We start from the raw sequence: 21,455 nt of genomic DNA on the forward strand, positions 1-21,455 counted from the left end.
TTTCTTTGTATAGTTAGTAGCATCAACCCCTATTAATTAAATATGAGTACTGACTGAACAATGAATAAACATAAATTCTCTAAACATTAGCATGTGTTAATATAATTCACAGAACAATGAAAGTTTTTATTTATGATCATTTGAAAATTCAGTATTTATTAGAAAAGCACCTACTGACAGTTTTAGTAATTCCAAAGTGAAAAAAAATAATGTCCTGGGGCTGGGGTTGTGGCTCAGTGGTGGAGTGCTTGCTTAGCATGCATGAGGCACTGGGTTCCATCCTCTGAACCATATAAATGTAAAATAAAGATATTGTGTCCACCTAAAACTAAAAAAAAAAAAAAAAAAAAGTTAAGGGCTGGGGTTGTGGCTCAGCCATATAGTGCTCGCCTAGTAAGGGAAAGGCCCCGGGTTCAATCCCCAGCACCACATAAAATTAAATAAATAAATAAATATATTGTGTCAAACTACAATTTTAAAATATTTTTAAAATAAATAAATAAATAAACATTTTAAAAGATAAAATACAGTTAATGAAGTTTTAGATATGAATTTCTTTTTTCCATTCCATCTAAGAAGCAAATCATGTTAAAATGGACCAAGAATAGCATATACTTAATTTGTGTATGGGTCAATAATTAAAAGTCAATATAACATTTCCCCCATTTTTCTTAGCTCCTTGACCTGTTTATGGTTTGGGATTGGTCTACTTACCTAGCTGATTATGGACAGCCAGCTTCAAAGTACCTTCGGGTGAATCCAAACACAGCCCTTACTCTTTTGGAGAAGTGAGTATATTCTGAAAACATTTTGTATAGCCTTTAACAGATTTTGAGTCAATGACAAAATGAAGAACTAGAAATTTATACGAAAAGAGATATATCTAGATGGAGCTTTTAAAAGCTCACACTATTTTAATGACTAAAAAATAAGCTTTTTTCTTACCCTTCAGAATTGTAATTACATATGCAATTGCTTTTTTGTATGAATGTGAACAAAACACTTTTTCTTTTGTGTCCTGAATTGCAGGCTTAATAGGCCTTAGAAATGTTTATTGGGGACCGGGTTTGTGTGGCTAATGGTAGAGCCTTTACTAGCATGCTCCAGGCCCTGGGTTCAGGCCCAGCACCACCACCACCAAAACAAAAAAAAACTGCAGATATAAATGACAACTGAATTTATTAAAACCCAATTAGGTGCAGTGGTGTCACCTGTAGTCCTAGCTATTTGGCTGAGGTAGGAGAATTGCATAAGCCTATGAGTTCGAGACCATCCTAGGCAATATAGCAAGGCTATGTTAAAAAAAAAAAGAAATCTGAAATAAACCTTTTAAACAACCAAAAAAAAAAAAAAAAAAAAAGAGAGAACAATAACAACAAAAAACTGTATGATTCAGGAAAGAACGTACTTGTAAAACATGCCCAGGAATTGGAATGTTTGCCACTAGGCTCTCTATATCATGATTTCTTTGAAGAGGCAGAAGAATTTTAAGTTCAGTGTCAGCCTGGGAAGTTTAGCAAGATACTTACTCAAAAAATAAAGAGTTAGGGATAACTTGGTGATAGAGTGCCCCTGGGTTCAATCCCTAATACTGCCCCCTGCCATACACACAAAAAGTGAGAGAGAGAAAAAAAAATAATACTGTCAGAACTGAGGTAACAATTTACTGGCACATCTTTGTCCAGCTAAACACAAATTAAGGTGTTTTTTTCTTCTCATTATGTGGCAGTCTGTCTTGACTTAATCATATTTCACTTTACATATCACTACTAAAATCTTCAATTTTTAATTAAAAGTATATATTATTTTCCCACATTTCACAATATGTGTGATATATTTGACTTAAGGAACTTTTAAAATAAATGTAGAGGGGCTGGAGCTGGAGCTCAGTGGCAGAGTGCTTGCCTAAAGGCATGTGTGAGGCACTGGGTTCAATCCTTAGCACTGCACAAAAATAAACAAATAAAATGAAGTCATGGTGTCCATCTATAACTACAAAAAATTTTTTAAATAAAATAAATATAGATTTATAATGTTATGAAACACCACTGAGGCAAAAACATTGCTGTTTTAAATTTTCTAATGCATTTTTTCCTTTTACCTTGTCTTGCTGTGAATGTAGTTTGCAGAATCCACATAGAGTATTTTAGCATACTTTATGGAATAATATTAGAAAATGGTATGATATTTAAACTTAGCATATTTTAGATTTACATTCTAATGCAAAAATACCACTTCATATAAAATGTAAAATAAAACCATTTATGTGTGTGTGTGTGTTTTCTCTATCTGTAACTACATTAGTACCTTTTTTCTTTGAAGAATATTTTTTAAGCATAGAATTAGTGTGAGGTAATTTGGAGCTTGCCAATATATTTTACTTGTGATAGCATAGCTTTTAATTTCATCCTACTAACCTTATTCATTCACATTTGTTTCTAGGATGAAGGATACTAGCAAAAAGAACAATATATTTGCCCAATTCAGGAAGAATGATCGAGACAAACAGAAGTTGATAGAGACAGTCGTGAAACAGCTAAGAAATTTGGTGAATGGTATGTCCCAGCACACATAGATTTCACATTGTTTATACTCAGTGACACTAATCTGTGACTGAGCATTGATCTCTAACAAGCACAGGTCGTGATGTAATAATTTGTTTACAGAATTCAAAAATACAATAGAGAAAATACACTGATGAGGGCTTAAATAAGAAATAGTAATAACATTTGTATGGATTTTTAAAAGTTGAATACTATTTTATATATGAAAAATGTGAAACTAATTTTTTCAGTTTTAAGGGGAAAAGGTAAAACTATAATATATAAATTGTCAAAAATTGTATATAAAACTGATTGCAAATACATTAGAAAAACATATGCCTCTACTTAAAAGTATTTTTTCTCCCCTTATTTAAACTTGTGATCTGTTTTTTTCTTCAGTGTATGGTTTTGGAATGCAATCATGTCTAATGTGGGAATATTTCACTATCATTTTATGACAGTCTTATTTTCATCTTGATGTGCTTTAAGTAGACTAAGCTTTTAATTCTGCTGATTCTGAGGGGAAAATACACATATCTTTAAAGTGTCCTGAAATCAAACTTAATTAAGAGTGTAAATTATGTTCTACTTGGGTGCTTTAATTGAATCCTTTTGAATATGAAGAAAAGATTTTGGATTTTCTAAAGATTTAGTGTTGTTTCTGTTCATCAGAGTTAATATTTCTATTTGCTTGTAGTTGATATCATTCTAGATTTGGTTTGGTTTGGTTTAAATTAAAAGATAGAACAGTTAACTGGGGCTAACCACTTCAGGTGCAGCTTGAACTAGGGTAGATATGTTCTTCCTACACACAGACATGACCACAGGGGTCAGATTACTTTCTTTAAATAGCAGATCTCAGTACTGTATCCTCACTGTGGAAGCAGACCAAATCAACTAAACTCTAAAAAACATAAAACAACTGTACATTTTCCTTTGTGTAAAGTCACTGATATCCAAATAGTAATGTAAATCCAATCCTTATTTTTCTCTTGGTTGTATTTATGCTGAATACTTTCTTTGCATTTTTGGTATTTATACCTGAAGAAACTATACCTGACTGTAAAATAAGTGTCAAGAACTATATTTACATCTTGATTTTGTGGTGAAGTATTAAAAAGATTGAACAGATCATTGAAAATGCATTGTGATTTTGTCTATTTGGTGTTTCCAGATTTAAAATTGCTTCCTTGAGAAAGCAAAACTATAAACCAAGTCAAAATTGTAAGAAACTGTGAAATAAGTGTTGGTGCTGGCGTTTTGGTTCAGTGGTAGAGCACTGCCTAACATGTGTGAGGTACTGGGTTGGTTTTTCAGCACCACATATAAATAAACTAATAAAATAAAGGTCCATCAACAACTAAAAGCTAAAAATAAAAAAGTAAGTGTCAAGAACTATTTACATCTCTGGATTTTGTGATGAAATATTGAAAGTTTGAGCATGTCTTTTAAAAAGACTTGCAAAAAGGAATATTATTTATTAATTATTGGAATGGAAGTGGCACCAAAACAAAAACATTTGTTCTCTTGACCATCTCTTACCGTAAAATATTTAACATTTAAAAAATATCATACAAAAAAACACGGTAATTCTTCAGGCACAATAAAATCTAGACATTTGGAGAACAGCTAGCATACTCTGAAGACTATGGAATGTGGCTACCCCTGGCTACCTTACCCTGCCCTCCAGGGTACTTTGGATGCCTCCCATTTTGTCTGCTGTCTGCGGAGGCGTCTAGAGTTTCCGGAGAGAGGAAGGATGCTGTCTTTTTGCCGCCTGGAGCCAACCGGTGTGGCTACCCTTTACTCTTCCCAATAAAGAAAGCACCCACCCCATGCTCCTCCCCACCCCCAACCCCGCCACGCCACAACAGGTTGCGATGTAGGGACAAGGACGCTCCGGTCCGTCTGGAACCCTCGAATGGGACACAAAACCCCAAACACAACTACAGGGGATCGTAGGTCGGACTTGGGAGGGGGGGGGGGAAGAAAAAGGGGAGAATTCGGTCCTTCAGACCCAAAAGGCAGGATTTATTTCTCGAGACTACGGGCGTCGCTGAATTTTTGGCAGCAATGAAACTACCATCTCTTCAAGGATCCTGAAGTGATGGATCAGAGAACCCGGATAGGGTTCGGAGTCAGAGAATCTGGGCCCTTCTGGGTTCTGGGGATGCCAAGGGCCGGCATCGACGCCCCAGTTTCCCTGAAAGAGACGGAGCAAAGGGAAGCACTCCCAGTCCATTAACCGTGGAGTGGTAGTGAAGGGGACATCTAGTGCTCGAGAATGGGGATCCTAGAGACAGACAGCGGTCAGGGGTGGGCCTAGAGCGCTTCGGGGCACAAGCCTGTGAGCCGTGCGCAGGCTTTGCCTTCTTCCCAGGCTCTTGGGAAGAGTCGGGAAGTTCTGGCGCGAAACCACAAGCCCCGCCCGAGGGTGCTCGGGCGCGGCCCCCTGCCTAGCTGCCACTCCCTTCTAGGATCCCTTCCATGATTGCGCCCCTGCCCAACGCCTCCAATCATTACTCTGCATGGGGCGCTTTAAATATGCAAAGACACGTCGTGCGTTGTACAAAGCGGGATCTGGGATCAGTCGGTAGGGAGGGAGCCATTATCTATATAAACGTTTGTTGAGGATAATCTGAGAAGGGTTAAACTAGTAGAGAGAGGAATTGGGGCCAGGGTCTGCAGCCCTGGTTGACAACCCCGGTGAGTTGCTTTGCCCTCCCTCGCTGCTTCCATTCTGGGAGTGTTGATCCGGGGAGGAGGTGGGAGTGTCCTGCGGGGGCCTGGAGTGAGCATTCACAAGGCAGCCTGCACCCCCAAAAGGGACTGGTGTTTTGAACTGGAAGCTGGGAAAATAGTGCGCCAGCCAAAGGAGGAGTACTTGTTCCTCTAGGGCGCACGGTTACTGCGGCTTTTCACTGCCAATTTGTTTTTAGAGCGGGACTCTCGTCTGAGGTTTACTAATCTCGGTCTTGGCCCCCAAGCCTCTGGCCCTTTCAGGACAGAACAGGTGAGCTCTGCACACTCCGCTCGCGTCCCAATTCTTGTGCTCCTGTTCACGCAGCGGCCTAGTCCCCGCAGCCTCGTCATGTTTCCCTGGGGGCTGAGCTGCCTGTCGGTGCTTGGGGCGGCTGGGACCGCTCTCCTGTGCGCCGGCCTGCTGCTATGCCTGGCCCAGTACCTCTGGACCCTCCGCTGGAAGTTGAGCCGGGACCGGACCTCTGCCCTGCCTCTGCCCAAGGGTTCCATGGGCTGGCCCTTCTTCGGTGAAACGCTGCATTGGTTGGTTCAGGTGAGCAATTTATCGTTCCCTGCAACCTCATTTGGCTCCCTTTCCGCAGCTCCCACTGGACCCTCCTCATTGTCAATGCTCCCAGGGTTCTTAGTACCTTCCCTTTGCCCAGGACCCCGGGAGAGCTTACAACCCTCGCTTATGCTAGCTTCTCTGCTTCCTAGAAAGACCGTAACTTACCAGAATTCTTCCCAGAGCAGCTTAATAACACTGGGCTTAGGAGGGGCTTGAGGAGCGAGTATAGATTCAAGTATAGAATTAGAGTCAGGGGGCGTATCACAGTCATGAGACCTTGGGCGCTCACGTCCCCATTCTGAGCCTCTATTTCTTTACCTTACCAGTGGAAACAAGAGCATCTGTATTCCCATCGGGTGATTTGCGGGGTCTGTTTGGAGCCCTGTTTTGTTAAATACAACGGGCCGGGATGGGGCAAGGTGTTATCAGTTGGGAGGCCTAGGCCAGAGGCCTCAACCTGGCCCAGAGGCCCTAGCCCTCCAAGCTCCCCTCGCTCACAGGGCTCGAGTTTCCACAGTTCCCGCCGGGAGCGCTATGGCACAGTGTTCAAGACCCACCTGCTGGGCAGGCCAGTGATCCGTGTGAGCGGTGCGGAGAACGTGCGCACCATCCTGCTGGGTGAGCACCGCCTGGTGTGCAGCCAGTGGCCGAAGAGCGCGCACATCCTTCTAGGCTCCCACACACTTCTCAGTGCGGTTGGTGAGCCTCACCGGCGGCGGCGCAAGGTGAGTGGAAACTAGGGGCAACATCAGAACTGCGATCCTCAGGCACCTGCTGAGGGCCAGGTAGGAGCCAGGTATACGGGTACACCGAGAACCTGACCGAGATCCCTGGTTAAGAGCAGGTGGGCCAGGCTCTTACATTCTCCAGTTTTGAATTATAAAGTGACTGTTATACAGAAACGCTGGAGATCAAACCTAGAGGACTTCAAGGATGGCTTCTAGAAAAGCGTGGATATATGGGAGGGACTGTATGTAACAGCAGATCTAGAGGGAATGATGAGAGCAAACCCAGCAAGTTTAGGTTTGGGGTGCTTCAAAGAGGAGGAAGGGATCAGACTTGGTCTTCTGGCTACTAGAGAATTGTGCGGCAGAGTAGGTCCCCTCTCCCGCCAGCGCTGATCCGGCGCGCTCGCCACAGGTGCTGGCACGTCTGTTCAGCCGCACCGCACTGGAGCACTACGTGCCGCGCCTGCAGGAGGCGCTGCGGCGTGAGGTGCGCTCCTGGTGTTCTGCCCGCGGACCCGTAGCTGTCTACCAGGCTGCCAAGGCGCTCACCTTCCGCTTGGCTGCGCGCATCCTGCTGGGTCTGCGGCTGGACGAGGTGCGGTGTGCCGAGCTGGCCCGGACCTTTGAGCAGCTGGTGGAAAACCTCTTCTCACTGCCCCTGGACGTGCCTTTCAGCGGTCTGCGCAAGGTACTGGAGCCCCGGCCCCAGACCTTCTTCCTTTTGGGTTCCACGGCATGGGTGGGTATCCCTGAGACTTAGCGCACCACGACAATACATCTGCTGGGAGGCTGAGGTGCTGCCCAGCATGGGGACGCGGCTTGCTGTGGTGGTGGTCTCCTGGGCTACTTCTGTTCTGACTGGATGTGGGATCTGGGGCGGACCACACACCCTTTCAGAGTCTTGCCTGACGCCGTTGGGCTCCAGCCAATGCAACCGCTGGCTTCCTCAGTTTGGGTCTCAGTGGCGGGTGTCCAGCCAATCAGTCCGTGCCCTCCGCAGAGCGGTGGCTTCTGCCTGGGCCTCCAGTGCCTCTTCGGAAGCCTGGATGGCTGCGGAACTGGTGGGAACCGGAGGGCAGCAGGCACACCCCAGCGCATCCCAGCACCTGCCCTGGGCGAAGGCGGATGGGAGCTAGCCCCCAATACTGCTGCCTTGGGCCGCTAATTTCCAGATCAGAGTGACAGGCGGGGCTCCGAGAGCACCGAGAAAGCCCTATTTTAGCCGTCCCTTTCCTCTGCATGGAGCTTTTCAGTCTGCAGATTCTCTGGTTTTCAGTCACCTGAATAAAAATAACAGATTTGTATAAAGGGTCATGTGCGCTGTTCGCTTTGGATATATTTTCTCACTTAATCCTTTCAGACTGCTAAGCAATATTATTCTTATTTTATTGATGAAACGGGCTCATTGGGGTTAAATGCCTTAACCAAGATCACACGGCTAATACCGGCACAGGCAGGATTTGAATCTATACTTCTGGTTAAGAAGTGCTCAATTTCAAGGCTTCCCCAGGGGGATTTTTATTTTATTTAGATGGTCCTGGGGATTGAATTCAGGGCCTCACAGATGCTAGGAAAGCTCAGTATTGCTGAGCTACAGCGCCAGCCCCAGGGAGTTATGTTTTAGTTGTGCTTGCTCCCTGCAACTCTGAAGGGGCATCCCAGCCCTCTTCCCCAGCCCCTTACAGAGGCTAATACTTAGAACATATGATAGTGTCCCCTAAGAGCTTTCCTGGGTGCCCCTTCTTCTCAGCAGTGATGCCCACCGCCCCAGCCTGAGCCTAGTGAAGGAAAGGGCACTTGAATGATTGTACCCTGACTGTGTTGTGTTACTCTGAATCATCACTTGACCCCTCTGAGCCTCATTGTACTGCCTTCAGGATGACAGTCTTGCTCAGAGGGACTTATGATAATCAAGATATAATGATTGCAGACAATGGACAGATTTATGGTCATTTATTGAATTCTACTATGTGCCAAGCATGGAGGGAACTAAGCTGAGAGATCTAACACCAGGATCTAGGCAAAGTATGTGAAACCAAAGAAGTTTTAGAGGCAGGCAGCTAATTATAGTCCCTGAGTCTTCCTGCCACATCTGCCTTCTCTCCCTGTGCATCAGGGCATCCAGGCCAGAGACCAGTTGCACAAGTACCTGGAGGAGGCCATTGCTGAGAAGCTTCATGAAGATACAGAAGCAGAGCCAAGAGATGCCCTCAACCTGATCATTCACAGTGCTAGGGAGCTGGGTCATGAGCTGTCAATGCAGGAGCTGAAGGTAGGTGGCAGGAGGTTTTTCCTTCCTCTCTTTGTTCCCAGCAAGTGTCTACACACCCTAGCACCATTTTGAGGCACCGGCACATATTAGGATGAAAGGAAAGAGGAAACTGGGTTCCTGCCATGAATCAACCACACTCACTAGCTGCATAGCCCTGCGCTGGTACCCACCTTCCAGGAGCACTGAAAGGATGAATCTTAAGCCTGTTCTCATAAGTTCTGGCCCAAAACAGCTCTGGACTTAACCCCTCCACTTGCCCCCCCCCTCACCCCATGTCATTGTCTCTGCTGTCCCCTGCCTATGAAGTCCCCTTCACTCTTTTTCTATAAATTCTAAGGGGCTCAGCATCTCAGCATCATTTAAAAATAAATAAAATAAAGGTACTGTGTCCGTTAAAAACTAAAAAAATAAATTAAAAAAAAAACACAAAAAAATCCTCAAAACTCCCATCTTCCTCCCCAAATCAACATTCTCATTTTATGAACCATCTTGGCACCTGGCACCTTTAACTGCCTGTTTTGCTTCTGCAGGTTCTCCTGGAGAATTAGGACCACTCTCCACCTACATGTAGATGCAGTGGAGAAAAGGAGGGAGCTTGGAATGGCCCAGGATCTATTTGAGAACCCAGAAAGAAGTGCACTATGGGGGCTAGGAGAAAGTGAGAAATGGAAGGACCTCAATCTTCCATAAGCAATTTCCATCCTTTCTCTGACTTGTTTCCCACTTTCTACCAGCCAGCCACTGAATGTGGGGCTCAGCTTTAGTTTCTTCTCTGACAATGGAACAAATAATCTCCATCCTGACTCCTGGATGGTTGAGATCCAGAAGCATCAAAATGGTTATAAAAGAATAAGCAATCAGCTCATGGGTCCTGGGGGTGACCAATGGATAAGATCATTTCTGGGCAGTAAAGGGAAGTGGAATAGAATGAAGTAGATGATCCCTATGCCTTGACAGGACTGGAAAGGGGTGACAACACCCTCAGGAAGGTGCTCACTGGCCAGGAATCTTCAGTTCTGGCCTGGGCATCACAAAAGGAGACCAGACTGGCCAGGGAGGATGTTGGGGCCCTGGGGTCCTCCATCCCAGATGTCCATCTTGTCCAAGATAGGACCAGCAGTTAGCCTTCAAACAGGTCAATATTCATTCCACAGATATTATGTACTTATTCACTGCCAAGCTCTGTGCTGAAATGGGAGGTGCAGTGGTGAGCAAAACAGCCTCCCATTCTCCAGGTATGGGAAGGGAGGATTCTCATCCACCCTATAAACACAAACACTGATGCTGCCTGGAAGGAAGACACTTGACAGAGAGAGGGTGGAGGCTTGAAATCTGAAGGCTATCCCTTCTTGAGCAGAGCAGACCAGTAAGAGATATAGTGACCGATAAGAAGATGAAGGGTTGATGCAGGCTTTGGTGGGAGGCTGCTGAAGATGCCTTTCTTTCACTGTAGTCGCTATCAGAAGGCTCAGTGGGAGTTGGAGGCAGCACCACCAAGAGGTCCAGAGAATTTAGAATCCTAAGCCTTACTGCTAAAACTCCTAGTTGTAGGGACCTTGAGCACGTCTCAGCCCTCAGTTTCCAATCCTGTAAAAGGATGACAGTAATTGTGCCTCACAGAATTAGGAGGAGAATCCAATGGGTTAATAAAACACTAAGGGTAATGCACTGAGTAAGTTTCCAGCATTGCCTCTGGGAACTCTTTCAACAAGAAAGGTAAGTAGATCCTTGTTTGCCTGGTGCTCTATACGACTTTCCCAAGTGGCAGACTTGGAAGTTAATGGATTTCAGGACCTTCGCACAGCACACAGCCATCACGGTAGCACATCCCAGCTCGCCCGCCTTAGTGCAATAGTTTAAGGTTTTCTGCGCCTCCGCCGTGTGGCGGTGAATCAGAGACAACGGGGCTGTCTTGCAGGAGGCTGTTGTGGAGCTCCTCTTCGCTGCCTTCTTCACTACGGCCAGTGCCAGCACGTCCCTCGTTCTGCTGCTACTGCAAAATCCGGCGGCCATCGCCAAGATCCAGCAGGAGTTGGCGGTCCAAGGGCTGGAACGCGCGTGCAATTGCACGCCTGGGGCCTCCGGGCCAGGGCCAGACTGTGGTTGCGAGCCTGACCTCAGCCTCGCGGTGCTGGGCCGTCTGCGCTACGTAGACTGCGTAGTCAAGGAGGTGCTGCGCCTCCTGCCGCCGGTGTCCGGGGGCTACCGCACAGCGTTGCGCACCTTTGAGCTGGACGTAAGTGCGCCTTGCCCGCCAAGCTGCCAGCCTCCTTCACCTGCTGCAGTGAGGGGGTGGAAAGAGGGCTGGGGATTAGGGCCGCAGGTCTCCTAGCCCAGGACCTCAACTTTCCCGTCTGTAAAACGGGGTGAGCCCTCCTCCATTTACCAGGGTCCTCGGCACAGGGATGCAAAGCTTGGCTCCTGGTAAACCGGGAAATGTTAGGAATTTCGTTTAAACCTTTTGCCAGCGGTCTGAGTAGGTCAGCTCAATAATAATCAAGTTTTAGAACTAAATTTGCTTTCCTCTGCACACCATCCCCCTCCCATTCAGCAAGGTGAGTGGGAAGCAAAGACTGTAGTATGTATCTCACCTCTGGCTCCCTCACAAGATCAAAGAATCCATCATTATTGCCTGACCAGGGCTCCAGCTAAGGTTGGGTGCCAGTGAAGTGCAGCAATTCTACAGGGTAGAATTTCTTAATGGTCTGCCAACTGCCCTGGGATGGGCAAGGTTAAGGTCTAGACCTGACTCCTCTTTGAATGCAGTGGGCATTTCTCTCTTCACTTCGGGACTCAGTTTGTTCCCTGGAAGGAAATTGTCTTGGTCCTCCAACTCTGATTCTCCAGGTGGGTTCAGGGTTGTGTAGCCAAGTGGCAGCATTGGGATTGGCCCATTCCGACTGCTAAATCGAGGACTATTGGCCTTAAAAGCCGTCTCTGGAGCACCACGCTCAATAACTGGGCAACTCCAAACAAAGAATGGGCACTTCCTTCCACAGTGAGCATCCATGACCCATTGCTGCCAGGGTGCAGGGGGAGGGCATTGAGTATCATGGGGACAATGAGGGGACCAGCACTGATAGCTTCATCATAAATCGTGGAAAAAAAGAAGTGATTTCCAATGCTGGGTGCAATCAAAACATTTTGGGATCTGGCATTTGAACTGAAGTCATGAATGTGGTAGAATGAGAGTACACCACAGAGAAGGAACAGCCCAGACAAAGGTGGGTGTTTAGAAGTGTCTTGGATGCTGAATCTTGGAAATCACAGTTTACTCTGCAGATGCTGGTATGCCCTGGAAGACCTTAGGGGAACAGGAAGAGGAGCAGAAGATCAGGGAGGGTCCCCACAGAGGGTGAGCAGAGATCAAGGAAGAGTCTTAACCATCCTCCAGTGTACAGATGGGGTGTACTAGAGAGGAGAGCCAGCAATTCCAAGATGAATCTTAGTGACTCCAAGATGTCCTATCACCCTAGTGAGGCTGTGGGGTGAGGGTTGACAAACAGGCTTCAGAAAGCTGCAATCTCTTGAATTGAGGGCAGCAGGATGATCGAGGGATTGGAAAATACACCAAAAAAGCAAAATGGTTAGCAAGGTTAGAGATGGGCAAAAATTACAGGAAGGCTGTCTTCAGTATCTCCTGTGCTACTTCCTAAAGTGTGTCTACCAGATCTGAAGTATTGTCCAAACAGTGAGTGGTTAAGACTGGAAGTTTTCAGTTAAATGAAAAGAACAGTTTTATAATTAAACAGACCTATAGGAATGGGGGTCCCTGCCCTTTGTGTTGGGGTTTCAGGCAGCTGGTAGGTGCAGAATGGAATATAAGTCTTCTGATCTAATGTCAGAAGAAAAAAGACAAAACAAGGGAATATAAACGATAGATTTACTGTATAATAACACATATTTACTGAACACTAGTATGTGTCAGACCCCTTTTCGAATCTTTACAACGAAATGGGCATTTCAGTTCTCATTTTATCAAGTAAGAAACTGAGGCGCAGACTGAATATCTAGCCCAAGATCATACAGCTCCCTAATGAAAGAGCTGAGGCTGGAAGGAAGATCATTCTGGTGCCCAGAATGACTCCTTCCTGCCGGGTTTCACATGCCGGTATAGCATGGTGCATGGGGGTGGAGGGTCTTTTCGGGCCCTGTTTCCAGGTGTTTTGTGGTCAGGTTGTGCGCCTCGCCTCCTTACAGGGCTACCAGATCCCCAAAGGCTGGAGCGTGATGTACAGTATCCGGGACACGCACGAGATGGCAGCTGTGTACCGTAGCCCGCCGGAAGGCTTCGACCCGGAGCGCTTTAGCGCAGCGCGTGAAGATGCTCCGGGCACCTCTAGCCGCTTTCATTACATCCCTTTCGGTGGCGGAGCGCGCAGCTGTCTTGGCCAGGAGCTGGCACAGGCAGTATTGCAGCTACTAGCTGTGGAGCTGGTGCGCACCGCTCGCTGGGAACTGGCCACGTCTGCCTTCCCGGCCATGCAGACTGTGCCCATCGTGCACCCGGTGGACGGGCTTCGGCTCTTCTTCCACCGGCTCGCGCCTCCGGCCCCAGGGAATGAGCTACACCTCTGAGCGGTGGCGCTGCGAGACTTGGCTTGCCCAGTGGCTGCTGCGCCCTACATCCCGCGCGTATTCACCCGGTCACTAACTAGTTCAACAAACCTTCACCGAACGTGGCTCGGTGCTGGACTTTAGCGAGTAAGAAGTCATGCCACAGTCATCGCGTCAAAGCGCCGTGGAGAGTACGTGGATCGCCGGCCCGCAGCGGGGGTTGCACAGAGACCAGGCGCACGTGGTGGGAACTACAATACTTTCGAGAAAGCAAGTCGGGGGGGGGGGCATTCCTGAATTAATTTGGGGCCTTGGGAGCCCAACAGAAGGTAGCGGGCCTCCGGTTTCATGCGACTTGGTCTTTCTGCCCGTCTAATCTCGCGGAAACTCAGAACTGGGTGCGCTTCCAGGTCCCTGAACAGCTCAACATCACCGGATTCTGCTGGAGACTTATTAAAAGAAAAATTCCTACTTCAAGAACGCATTTAATCTTTCCAGGGTAGAATAGGCATACCGAGATGACTCTAAAGACGGTTCATGGGAGATTGAGACATAATCCCCTCATGGGAGGCTGAGATATAATCAGAGAGGTTTGGGATATTTGTACCCAAAACAGGAAGGCCAAGAAATAAAATTTCCTGCCAGCGGTTGAGCAAGGAGGCTAGGGCTTAGCTGAGCTGCTGCTCCTTGGTGGGAAGGCACCTGGTGGAGGGTGGGGGAGGCACTTAAAGGACCTACCTGAAGGACCCACCCGGGAGCATATTCAGAAGGTGGACAGCACCAGTCCTTCACTGGACGGGCTTCCTTTCTGAGCCTAGTTCTGGAGACGGCTTTGAATGATCTCCCCCATAGCTAGCTGCAGAAATCTCCTGGTTTACTATTTCAATATCCTCTCTGTTACAGAGGATGGGCTAAGGAGGAAAGAACCAAAGACTCCCCAAGGAGCCAGCAATGGGTTTGTGGACTCCCCCACGAGTGCTTCCTCTACCCCATCACTTAACCCCACTGCTTCACCCTCTGAACTTAGCCCCTTTGGCTTTTCATAGGAATCCCTAGCCCACTTCAACCTGCTACCCATCTTCCCACAGGCCTGGGCAGCTGAACATGACTGGTGAGCTGGGGAAGTTGCCTCTCAGGCCAGAGCTGACCCCTTAATGAACCAGAAGGAAGCCAGTGCCCTCCTGACCTTATGCTTAAGGTGGATCCTAGGGCCTGAAGGAAAGGGGGAACTCAGCAGGGGTGTGCAGGGTTGGCAGCTCCAAAGCATAGCCGGCTCTTCCAAGAGGGGCTGACACTGCCATAACCCCCATACAGCGCAATTCATCACCCATGGCTGGTCACAGGTCGGGCGCCAGACCCTGAGCTCAGCAGGCGCCAGAGGTAGCAAAGGTGGCAGGATGCAGGTCTGCTTAGGGTGCTCTTGGAAACACTTAGGACATCTGGGTCTGAGAAGCATATGTCTGGGTGAGGAGGCCAAAGGACCCCAGCTTCAGGATTGATTCTGATTTAGGGAGAGTGTAGAAATATGAGGCGTAGCCTCTCAGAAACCAGGATAGTCTATCAGTTCCCAGAAACTCAGTTTACCTGCGCTTGGGTTTGAACTAAGTAAGCCATAGGAGTGGCTCCAAATTTACTCTAATTTCTCGTTGCTACATCATGTTAATAGTTTTAAGGAATAAGGTTCCCTGATTTAGTAGCTTTACATTCTCTGGGAAGGAGCAGATGTGGTTATTGCCCTTCTGTTCTTGATATTGCTCATGGAAGGAGGCAGCCAATGAGCTAGCAAAAACAAACAAACAAACAAACAAAAAAAAACAAAACATAAGAATCTGTCCAGTGGTGATAAGCCCTGTAAAGAATATAAAGCAAAGCATCTATAATAGAGTGGTGGGCTGGGAAAGCTTTTCAGAGAAGGTGATATTCAACTTTGGAAGGAACCAGAGACTGGCAGAGGGAACAGCAGGTATAGAACCCTGAGGATAAAAATGTTCAGGAGAGATGAAGAAGGGAGAAAAATGGAGGGGTGCTTCAGCTGCCCTAGTTCATCTGACTTATCTACCTCTGGATCCTCCCTTTCCCTTCAGTAAAGAAATAAATCAAAACAAAACAACAACAACAAAAAAAAAGGTTTCTCACCTCCACCTCTTAGCAATGAAATGTTTTGTAAACATTTTGGAAACAGTCTGTTTCCAGCCAGCCAAACCCCCCTCCCCGCCCCCCACTACTCAAACGTGGCGAGGCTCCTAGATCAAAGTTCTTTGGGGGCTGGTAATTTATTGACCCCCTCTCCCCCTTCAAGATGTTCTTTAATGATCTTTCACTCTCATATGTAATTTTTTTTCCTGGCAACAGATACCCCCGCGCGGGTCTCGATGAGCAGTCAGGTTTTTCCTTTTTCTTCCTTCTCCTTCTTCTTTTTTTTCTTTTGGTCTGTGGCAACTTCCAGCGCGCAGGCCTCGCTCATCCTGTGACCCGGCGCGAGCTGAACTTGGCGAGGTGGCCCCGCAGAGTTCACTCGGATGTCACGGTCCGGCCTGCAGGGGTCACAGGCGGGTCAGGCCCGAGGATTGGGAATGGGCCCCAGGTCACGCTCCCGCTCCCGATCGTCAGTTTTGCACACCAGCCGGAGGCGCTCTACAAAGGGGAGGGTTGGGGATTTCTGAGAATTACCTCTAGCGCGTTTCTCCCCGGTTCCTGCTAGTGCCCAGAAGTTGACTAAAAGAAATGACAGTAAGAGACCGCCTTGCCCAGAGATTCTGAATCACTAACTCCTCCAAACACGCCCTGTGGCGACCCTGGCTTGGAGGTTTGCTGGACTGTGCGGGTCGCTATGACCTCCGCATACATTTCCTGACCCTCCGGGTTTGGGGACCACCGCGAGTCCCCATTAGTGCCACGTATTTAAGCTCTCAGGATTAAAATTTTCCGTCTCCAAGGGACGTTTTCCAAGGCGTGCGAGAGTGCTTCTGTGAGAGCCAGTGCTTCTAAACAAACGTACGTCATTCTGTTTCATTTTCGGGGCCGCTGGTACGTTCAGCTCGCAAACCCAGGCAGCGAGTGGCTCTGACTGGTCGGAAGCGGTGTGGCTCGGCCAGGTGGGAAACAGTGAATGCTCTTGCGCACCCGGTAGTGCCAGAGCTCAGCTACTGGCTGCAGAAGCGGCTTATTGGAGTTGGGCAGAGTCCAGAGGACCCGCTCCCGGGTATACATTCCCTCAACCTTCCCATTAGCTGCCGGCAGACATCTGGGTTTAGGGCCAAAATGCCCTCTCGCCAGAGTGAGGACAGTAGCCTTACACAGGTTGGGAAGTGGGGGAGCGGAGGAAGGCTCTAAGCGCCCAACGTCCCGGCCACCCTGGTAATGCAGCTTAGCGTCCCTGAAGCTAGGAAGAGTCTTTACATCCAGAAGCTCGGTTTGGGAATTCACAGCTGCCCTGAGTTGTAGACAGACTGGGAACGATCACCTCCTTAATCCTAAGGAGGAGCAAACAGGCACAGGAATGTGTAATGACTTGTCCAAGGTCAGGCAAGTAGAGTTGGAGCCAGACTCCTGGGCTTTCCTTTGCTCTGTCTGGGTCTCCTTACCCTGCTATGACCAAGGACTTCTTCCCCGCTGCCCAGGTAGAACTGCAAGACCCAGGGTGTTCGGGAACCGGCGGCGTGACCGGATCACACAGCCTGGCGTTGATTGTGGAGCGGTGGATGAATTGCCCCTGGGGTCCGCCTCTGGAGAGTCAAAATAAGGGATCAGGCTGTGCAGGTTTGCATCCAGATTCCTGAGGGACCTGGATGCTTACTTGTACCCTTCCGGAGGACTTTCCAAGACTTTATGAGTACTCCCTTGTGACACGGGAGCTAGGATCCACGACCCGCAGGTCATATTTGACTCGCAGTGGTTCTCGCTTGTGTCTTGGTCCTGGGTTCTTCTCTGGAATCCTCGAAAGTCAGAAAACCTGCGTTCTGGACCTAAGTTACCACACCTGTGGGAGGAGTTCACTGAATAAAGATTGCTGAGCACGCTTCCCTTTGCTTCTTGAGCAGGTGGACAGGAACCCACGCGACACTTGTATATGGAAAGCCCGTCCCACATGACACTTGTACAAGGAAAGCCCGTGGAGGCGGCTTTGGGCTGGGGCGACGCTTGGATCAGGCAGGAGGGATTTCAGGGGCCTCCTGAAAGAGCCAGGATAGGAATTCTCGCTCCTGGGAACCCGAGTCCGCCCCCACACCCTGCTGTCTGGGAGCTCCGCACACCTTGGATGGGGGAGGCGGCGCTCCTAGCCTAGCACCCCAGGAGGCGCGCTCCGAGGGTAGCAGCTACCGCTCCGCCTCTGCTTCGGCGCAGAACAAACGGTTAAAGATTTTGGGCTGCGCCTTGCGGGGGGAGGAGCCAGGGGCCCAATCCGCAATTAAAGATGAACTTTGAGTGAACTAATTTGTGTCTAACCAAGGTAACGTGAGCAGTAACCTGGACCGCCTATAAAGCGGGCGCGCGGCGGGGCTGGAGAGCTGGTGGCGGCGGCAGGTGGCGCGGGAGACCGTAGCGTGCCATGGGGCTCCCCGCGCTGCTGGCCAGTGCGCTCTGCACCTTTGTGCTACCACTGCTGCTCTTTTTGGCTGCAATCAAGCTCTGGGACTTGTACTGCGTGAGCAGCCGCGACCGCAGCTGCTCTCTTCCCTTACCCCCCGGGACTATGGGCTTCCCATTCTTTGGGGAAACGTTGCAGATGGTGCTGCAGGTAAGGAAGCTTGGGGCGGGACGCTTTCCCGGAGCTCGGCTCAGCTCTGGATCTCAGCTGAAGCCAGGTTAGGCGTACGGGTGAAGGAAACGACTGCAGCTAGGAACGGAGCTAGCGGGAGGCGCGAAGCTCCCAGGCGCCCCCTCATGCCCACGTCTCTCTACGGTCTTCTCACAGCGGAGGAAGTTTCTGCAGATGAAGCGCAGGAAATACGGCTTCATTTACAAGACACATCTATTTGGGCGGCCCACGGTTCGGGTGATGGGCGCGGACAACGTGCGGCGCATCTTGCTCGGAGAGCATCGGCTGGTGTCGGTCCACTGGCCAGCGTCTGTGCGCACCATCTTGGGCTCTGGCTGTCTCTCCAACCTGCACGATTCCTCGCACAAGCAGCGCAAGAAGGTGAGGGCGGGGTGGTGACTCCTGGGCAAGGAGCGGGACTCCTTTTCTGGAGAGGTTCAGGCAGATAAATGCAAGGCAAGTGCTAGCAGAGGTGGGACTTGGACTCCTCCGAGCTCTGGTTTAGCTTTCCCAGCCGGAATGTACGTAGAGTCCAGAGGAGCTGAGGTTGTATGGCCCGGGACCCAGGAAGGTGAGATGGAGCGGATAGAGGATTTTAACGGTCTTGGCTTCTCGGGACCCAGGTGATTATGCAGGCTTTCAGCCGCGAGGCACTCCAGTGCTACGTGCCAGTGATCATTGAGGAAGTGGGCAGTTGCCTGGAACGATGGCTGAGCTGCGGCGAGCGCGGCCTTCTGGTCTACCCCGAGGTGAAGCGCCTCATGTTCCGCATCGCCATGCGCATCCTGCTGGGCTGTGAGCCCCCGCGGGCTGGCAGCGGAGAGGCAGAGCAGCAGCTAATCGAAGCCTTTGAGGAGATGACCCGCAATCTCTTCTCGCTACCCATCGACGTGCCTTTCAGCGGGTTGTACCGGGTAAGGGCGGCAGGCGGGGTGCGAAGTTTGGGGCGCAGGAGCCGGGCGTCTGCTCACCGCCTCTCTCTCTCTCTCTCTCTCTCTCTCTCTCTCTCTCTCTCTCTCTCTCTCTCTCTCTGCTCAGGGCATGAAGGCGCGGAACCTCATTCACGCGCGCATCGAGGAGAACATTAGAGCCAAGATCTGCCGGCTGCGGGCTGGGGAAGCAGACAGGAGCTGTAAAGACGCGCTGCAGCTGTTGATTGAGCACTCCTGGGAAAGGGGAGAGCGGCTGGACATGCAGGTGAGTGATAGCTTCAAAGCGGGGGAAGTGGAATTGGGTCCCCAGCTTTTCAACCCGCAGTGCTTGGGGGCCCTCAAAGCTTCTCAGAGTGGGCACTCTGCCCAGACTCCAGCAATAACATCCCAAAGGGTTGATACTAGGTCAGTAGAGCCGCTAAAGAGGCTGCCGCCGAACTCTAAGAGCGTCCCCTGGTCTTTCCAAATTTCAAAGGGAAAAATCGGAATCTGCAAATGTTAATAAAGAAACTTGGGCATTTTTAATAACTCAAGAGGTCCAGGTACAAGTAGCTAATCTAAAGAGACTGCATTCTCTTTAAAGACGTTTGGTCTCTTGACTTTCTATCAACAAAACTTTTTGCGTTTCTAGTCTTCCCTCCAGAACCCTCAGTTGGATTCTGAGTAATCACTGTGAACCTGCATGGAAACTTGTAAAAATATCGGTCTTACTCGATTCTTAGGCACTAAAGCAATCTTCAACTGAACTACTCTTTGGAGGACATGAAACCACGGCCAGTGCAGCTACATCTCTGATCACTTACCTGGGACTGTATCCTCATGTTCTCCAGAAAGTTAGAGAGGAGCTGAAGAGTAAGGTGAGAGGATTCTAGGAGTTCTGTATTAGCTTAGGAATTTCAGTTGCTCCCTTACCAACTTCTCTCCTGTTTAGGTCTGCTGAGTATTTCACTGAATATTTTGAAAGTGCCTGGCCAAGGGCAGAGTGGGCCTGTTGGGGGAGAGAATCTTGAGCTGTGATCCTACTTGGGCAGGGTTAGACCTTGTGTTCCTGCCTCTCCTCTACATTTTGCAGAAATGTGGAGATTTCCAGATAGTTTCCACTTTCTTAGATTTGGGTGTTCAAGGCATGAGTAGAATAGTGTGATAAGTGCAAGTAGCTGATGGGGCGGTGACAGGGGTGGGGAAGCTTGACCCTTCTTCATTGTGATCAGCATTTTCTTAGAATTGTAAATAGAGGATGGATTTGGGCAGAGAGTGGAGGTAAATGGCTCCTGGCTGCTGTTTCCCTCTATGCTCTGCCATCCTGAGGCCCTTTGGGTTCAGCCACCATCTAAGTCCTATTTTTGTCTTCTGGGCTGATTTTATTGGCGTGCAGGGCTTACTTTGCAAGAGCAATCAAGACAACAAGTTGGACATGGAAATTCTGGAACAACTTAAGTATATAGGGTGTGTTATTAAGGAGACCCTCCGACTGAATCCCCCAGTTCCAGGAGGATTTCGAGTTGCTCTGAAGACTTTTGAATTAAATGTAAGTTAAGAATTCTACCCGCATCCCACTCCTGCTCTGCCCTTTTTGTTGTTTTAAACCTATCCTTGCTTCCTTGAACATTGGCTTAAATTCTTTATGCTTTTGATAACATTGTCCTGTGCTGGAACCAATCCCTCTCTCTCCCAACCCTCTTTCTTTTAACTCATAACACCCCCAAGGAGATCCCTGGTAGTTTTTTGTTGGTGAAAGTTAAATTCCAGTTTGTCAGCCCTTGGGACTTCATAATCTTTTGCAGGGATACCAGATTCCCAAGGGCTGGAATGTTATCTACAGTATCTGTGATACTCATGATGTGGCTGATATCTTCACTAACAAGGAGGAATTTAATCCTGACCGCTTTATGCCGCCTCACCCAGAGGATGCATCTAGGTTCAGCTTCATTCCATTTGGAGGAGGCCTTAGGAGCTGTGTAGGCAAAGAATTTGCAAAAATTCTTCTCAAAATATTTACAGTGGAGCTAGCCAGGCATTGTGACTGGCGGCTTCTAAATGGACCTCCTACAATGAAAACCAGTCCCACTGTATATCCTGTGGATAATCTCCCTGCAAGATTCACTCATTTCCAGGGAGAAGTCTGATGGGCATGAATGCTCAAAACTTGGACTTATTTGAAGTGTACATATGAGTTTTTATATACTGTTGTGTTGACTTATTATATTTAATTTCTAAATGATATTATAATATTTATGTGTCTCTACTATAGCACCATGGTCTTTAAATATTAAAATAATGAATTTGTATAACTTCCAAATGAAATAAAATTTGAAAATATTTTTCTTGCATTGAACGAAATGGAAAAATCCACT

At 48.4% G+C, this 21,455-nt stretch overlaps 3 protein-coding genes across 14 annotated transcripts in view; all 3 read left to right on the plus strand.

Annotated features, from left to right (window-relative positions):
- Positions 1-3,672, plus strand: part of EXOC6 (exocyst complex component 6) — a 223,468-nt gene extending 219,796 nt beyond the window's left edge. For 8 of the 11 annotated variants that reach the window (XM_081268555.1, XM_081268556.1, XM_081268552.1 and 5 more), the window contains 2 exons: positions 676-788; positions 2,443-3,131. In XM_081268555.1, the coding sequence (XP_081124681.1) occupies positions 676-788; positions 2,443-2,575 (246 nt within the window). In that variant the 3' untranslated portion in view covers positions 2,576-3,131. Of the gene's footprint in view, positions 1-675; positions 790-2,442 lie in introns of those variants that run through there. The other 3 variants (XM_081268554.1, XM_081268553.1, XM_081268562.1) reach the window with 2 other exon arrangements.
- A 947-nt stretch (positions 3,673-4,619) lies between these two features.
- On the plus strand, positions 4,620-14,472 carry CYP26C1 (cytochrome P450 family 26 subfamily C member 1). Of its 2 annotated transcripts, XM_081268782.1 has the most exons (6): positions 4,620-5,838; positions 6,354-6,578; positions 6,994-7,269; positions 8,698-8,853; positions 10,772-11,089; positions 13,054-14,472. In XM_081268782.1, exons 1-6 carry the CDS (start codon positions 5,635-5,637, stop codon positions 13,429-13,431), a joined length of 1,557 nt encoding a protein of 518 aa, XP_081124908.1. In that variant the 5' UTR covers positions 4,620-5,634; the 3' UTR covers positions 13,432-14,472. The 2 variants fall into 2 exon arrangements, with proteins under 2 accessions (XP_081124908.1, XP_081124909.1); XM_081268783.1 differs by lacking the exon at positions 6,994-7,269.
- Positions 14,473-17,959: 3,487 nt separating this feature from the next.
- On the plus strand, positions 17,960-21,227 carry CYP26A1 (cytochrome P450 family 26 subfamily A member 1; the record flags this gene model as incomplete). Its single annotated transcript, XM_081268784.1, has 7 exons — positions 17,960-18,148; positions 18,326-18,550; positions 18,793-19,083; positions 19,208-19,366; positions 19,824-19,958; positions 20,477-20,629; positions 20,886-21,227. The coding sequence occupies 7 exons, from the start codon at positions 17,960-17,962 to the stop codon at positions 21,225-21,227; spliced, it is 1,494 nt and encodes a 497-aa protein (XP_081124910.1).
- Between the last annotated feature and the right edge of the window lie 228 nt (positions 21,228-21,455).

The sequence above is a fragment of the Spermophilus citellus genome (assembly GCF_964194105.1).
Source record: "Spermophilus citellus genome assembly, chromosome: 15".
NCBI classification, from domain to species: Eukaryota; Metazoa; Chordata; class Mammalia; order Rodentia; family Sciuridae; genus Spermophilus; species Spermophilus citellus.

Bases quoted from the DNA above. Each gene is read 5' to 3' on its own strand.
- CYP26C1 (XM_081268782.1), top strand. From the start codon at position 5,635: ATGTTTCCCTGGGGGCTGAGCTGCCTGTCGGTGCTTGGGGCGGCTGGG. The intron at 8,854-10,771 runs GTAGGTGGCAGG...GCTGTCTTGCAG, and splicing joins TGTCAATGCAGGAGCTGAAG to GAGGCTGTTGTGGAGCTCCT. The intron at 11,090-13,053 runs GTAAGTGCGCCT...GCCTCCTTACAG, and splicing joins TGCGCACCTTTGAGCTGGAC to GGCTACCAGATCCCCAAAGG.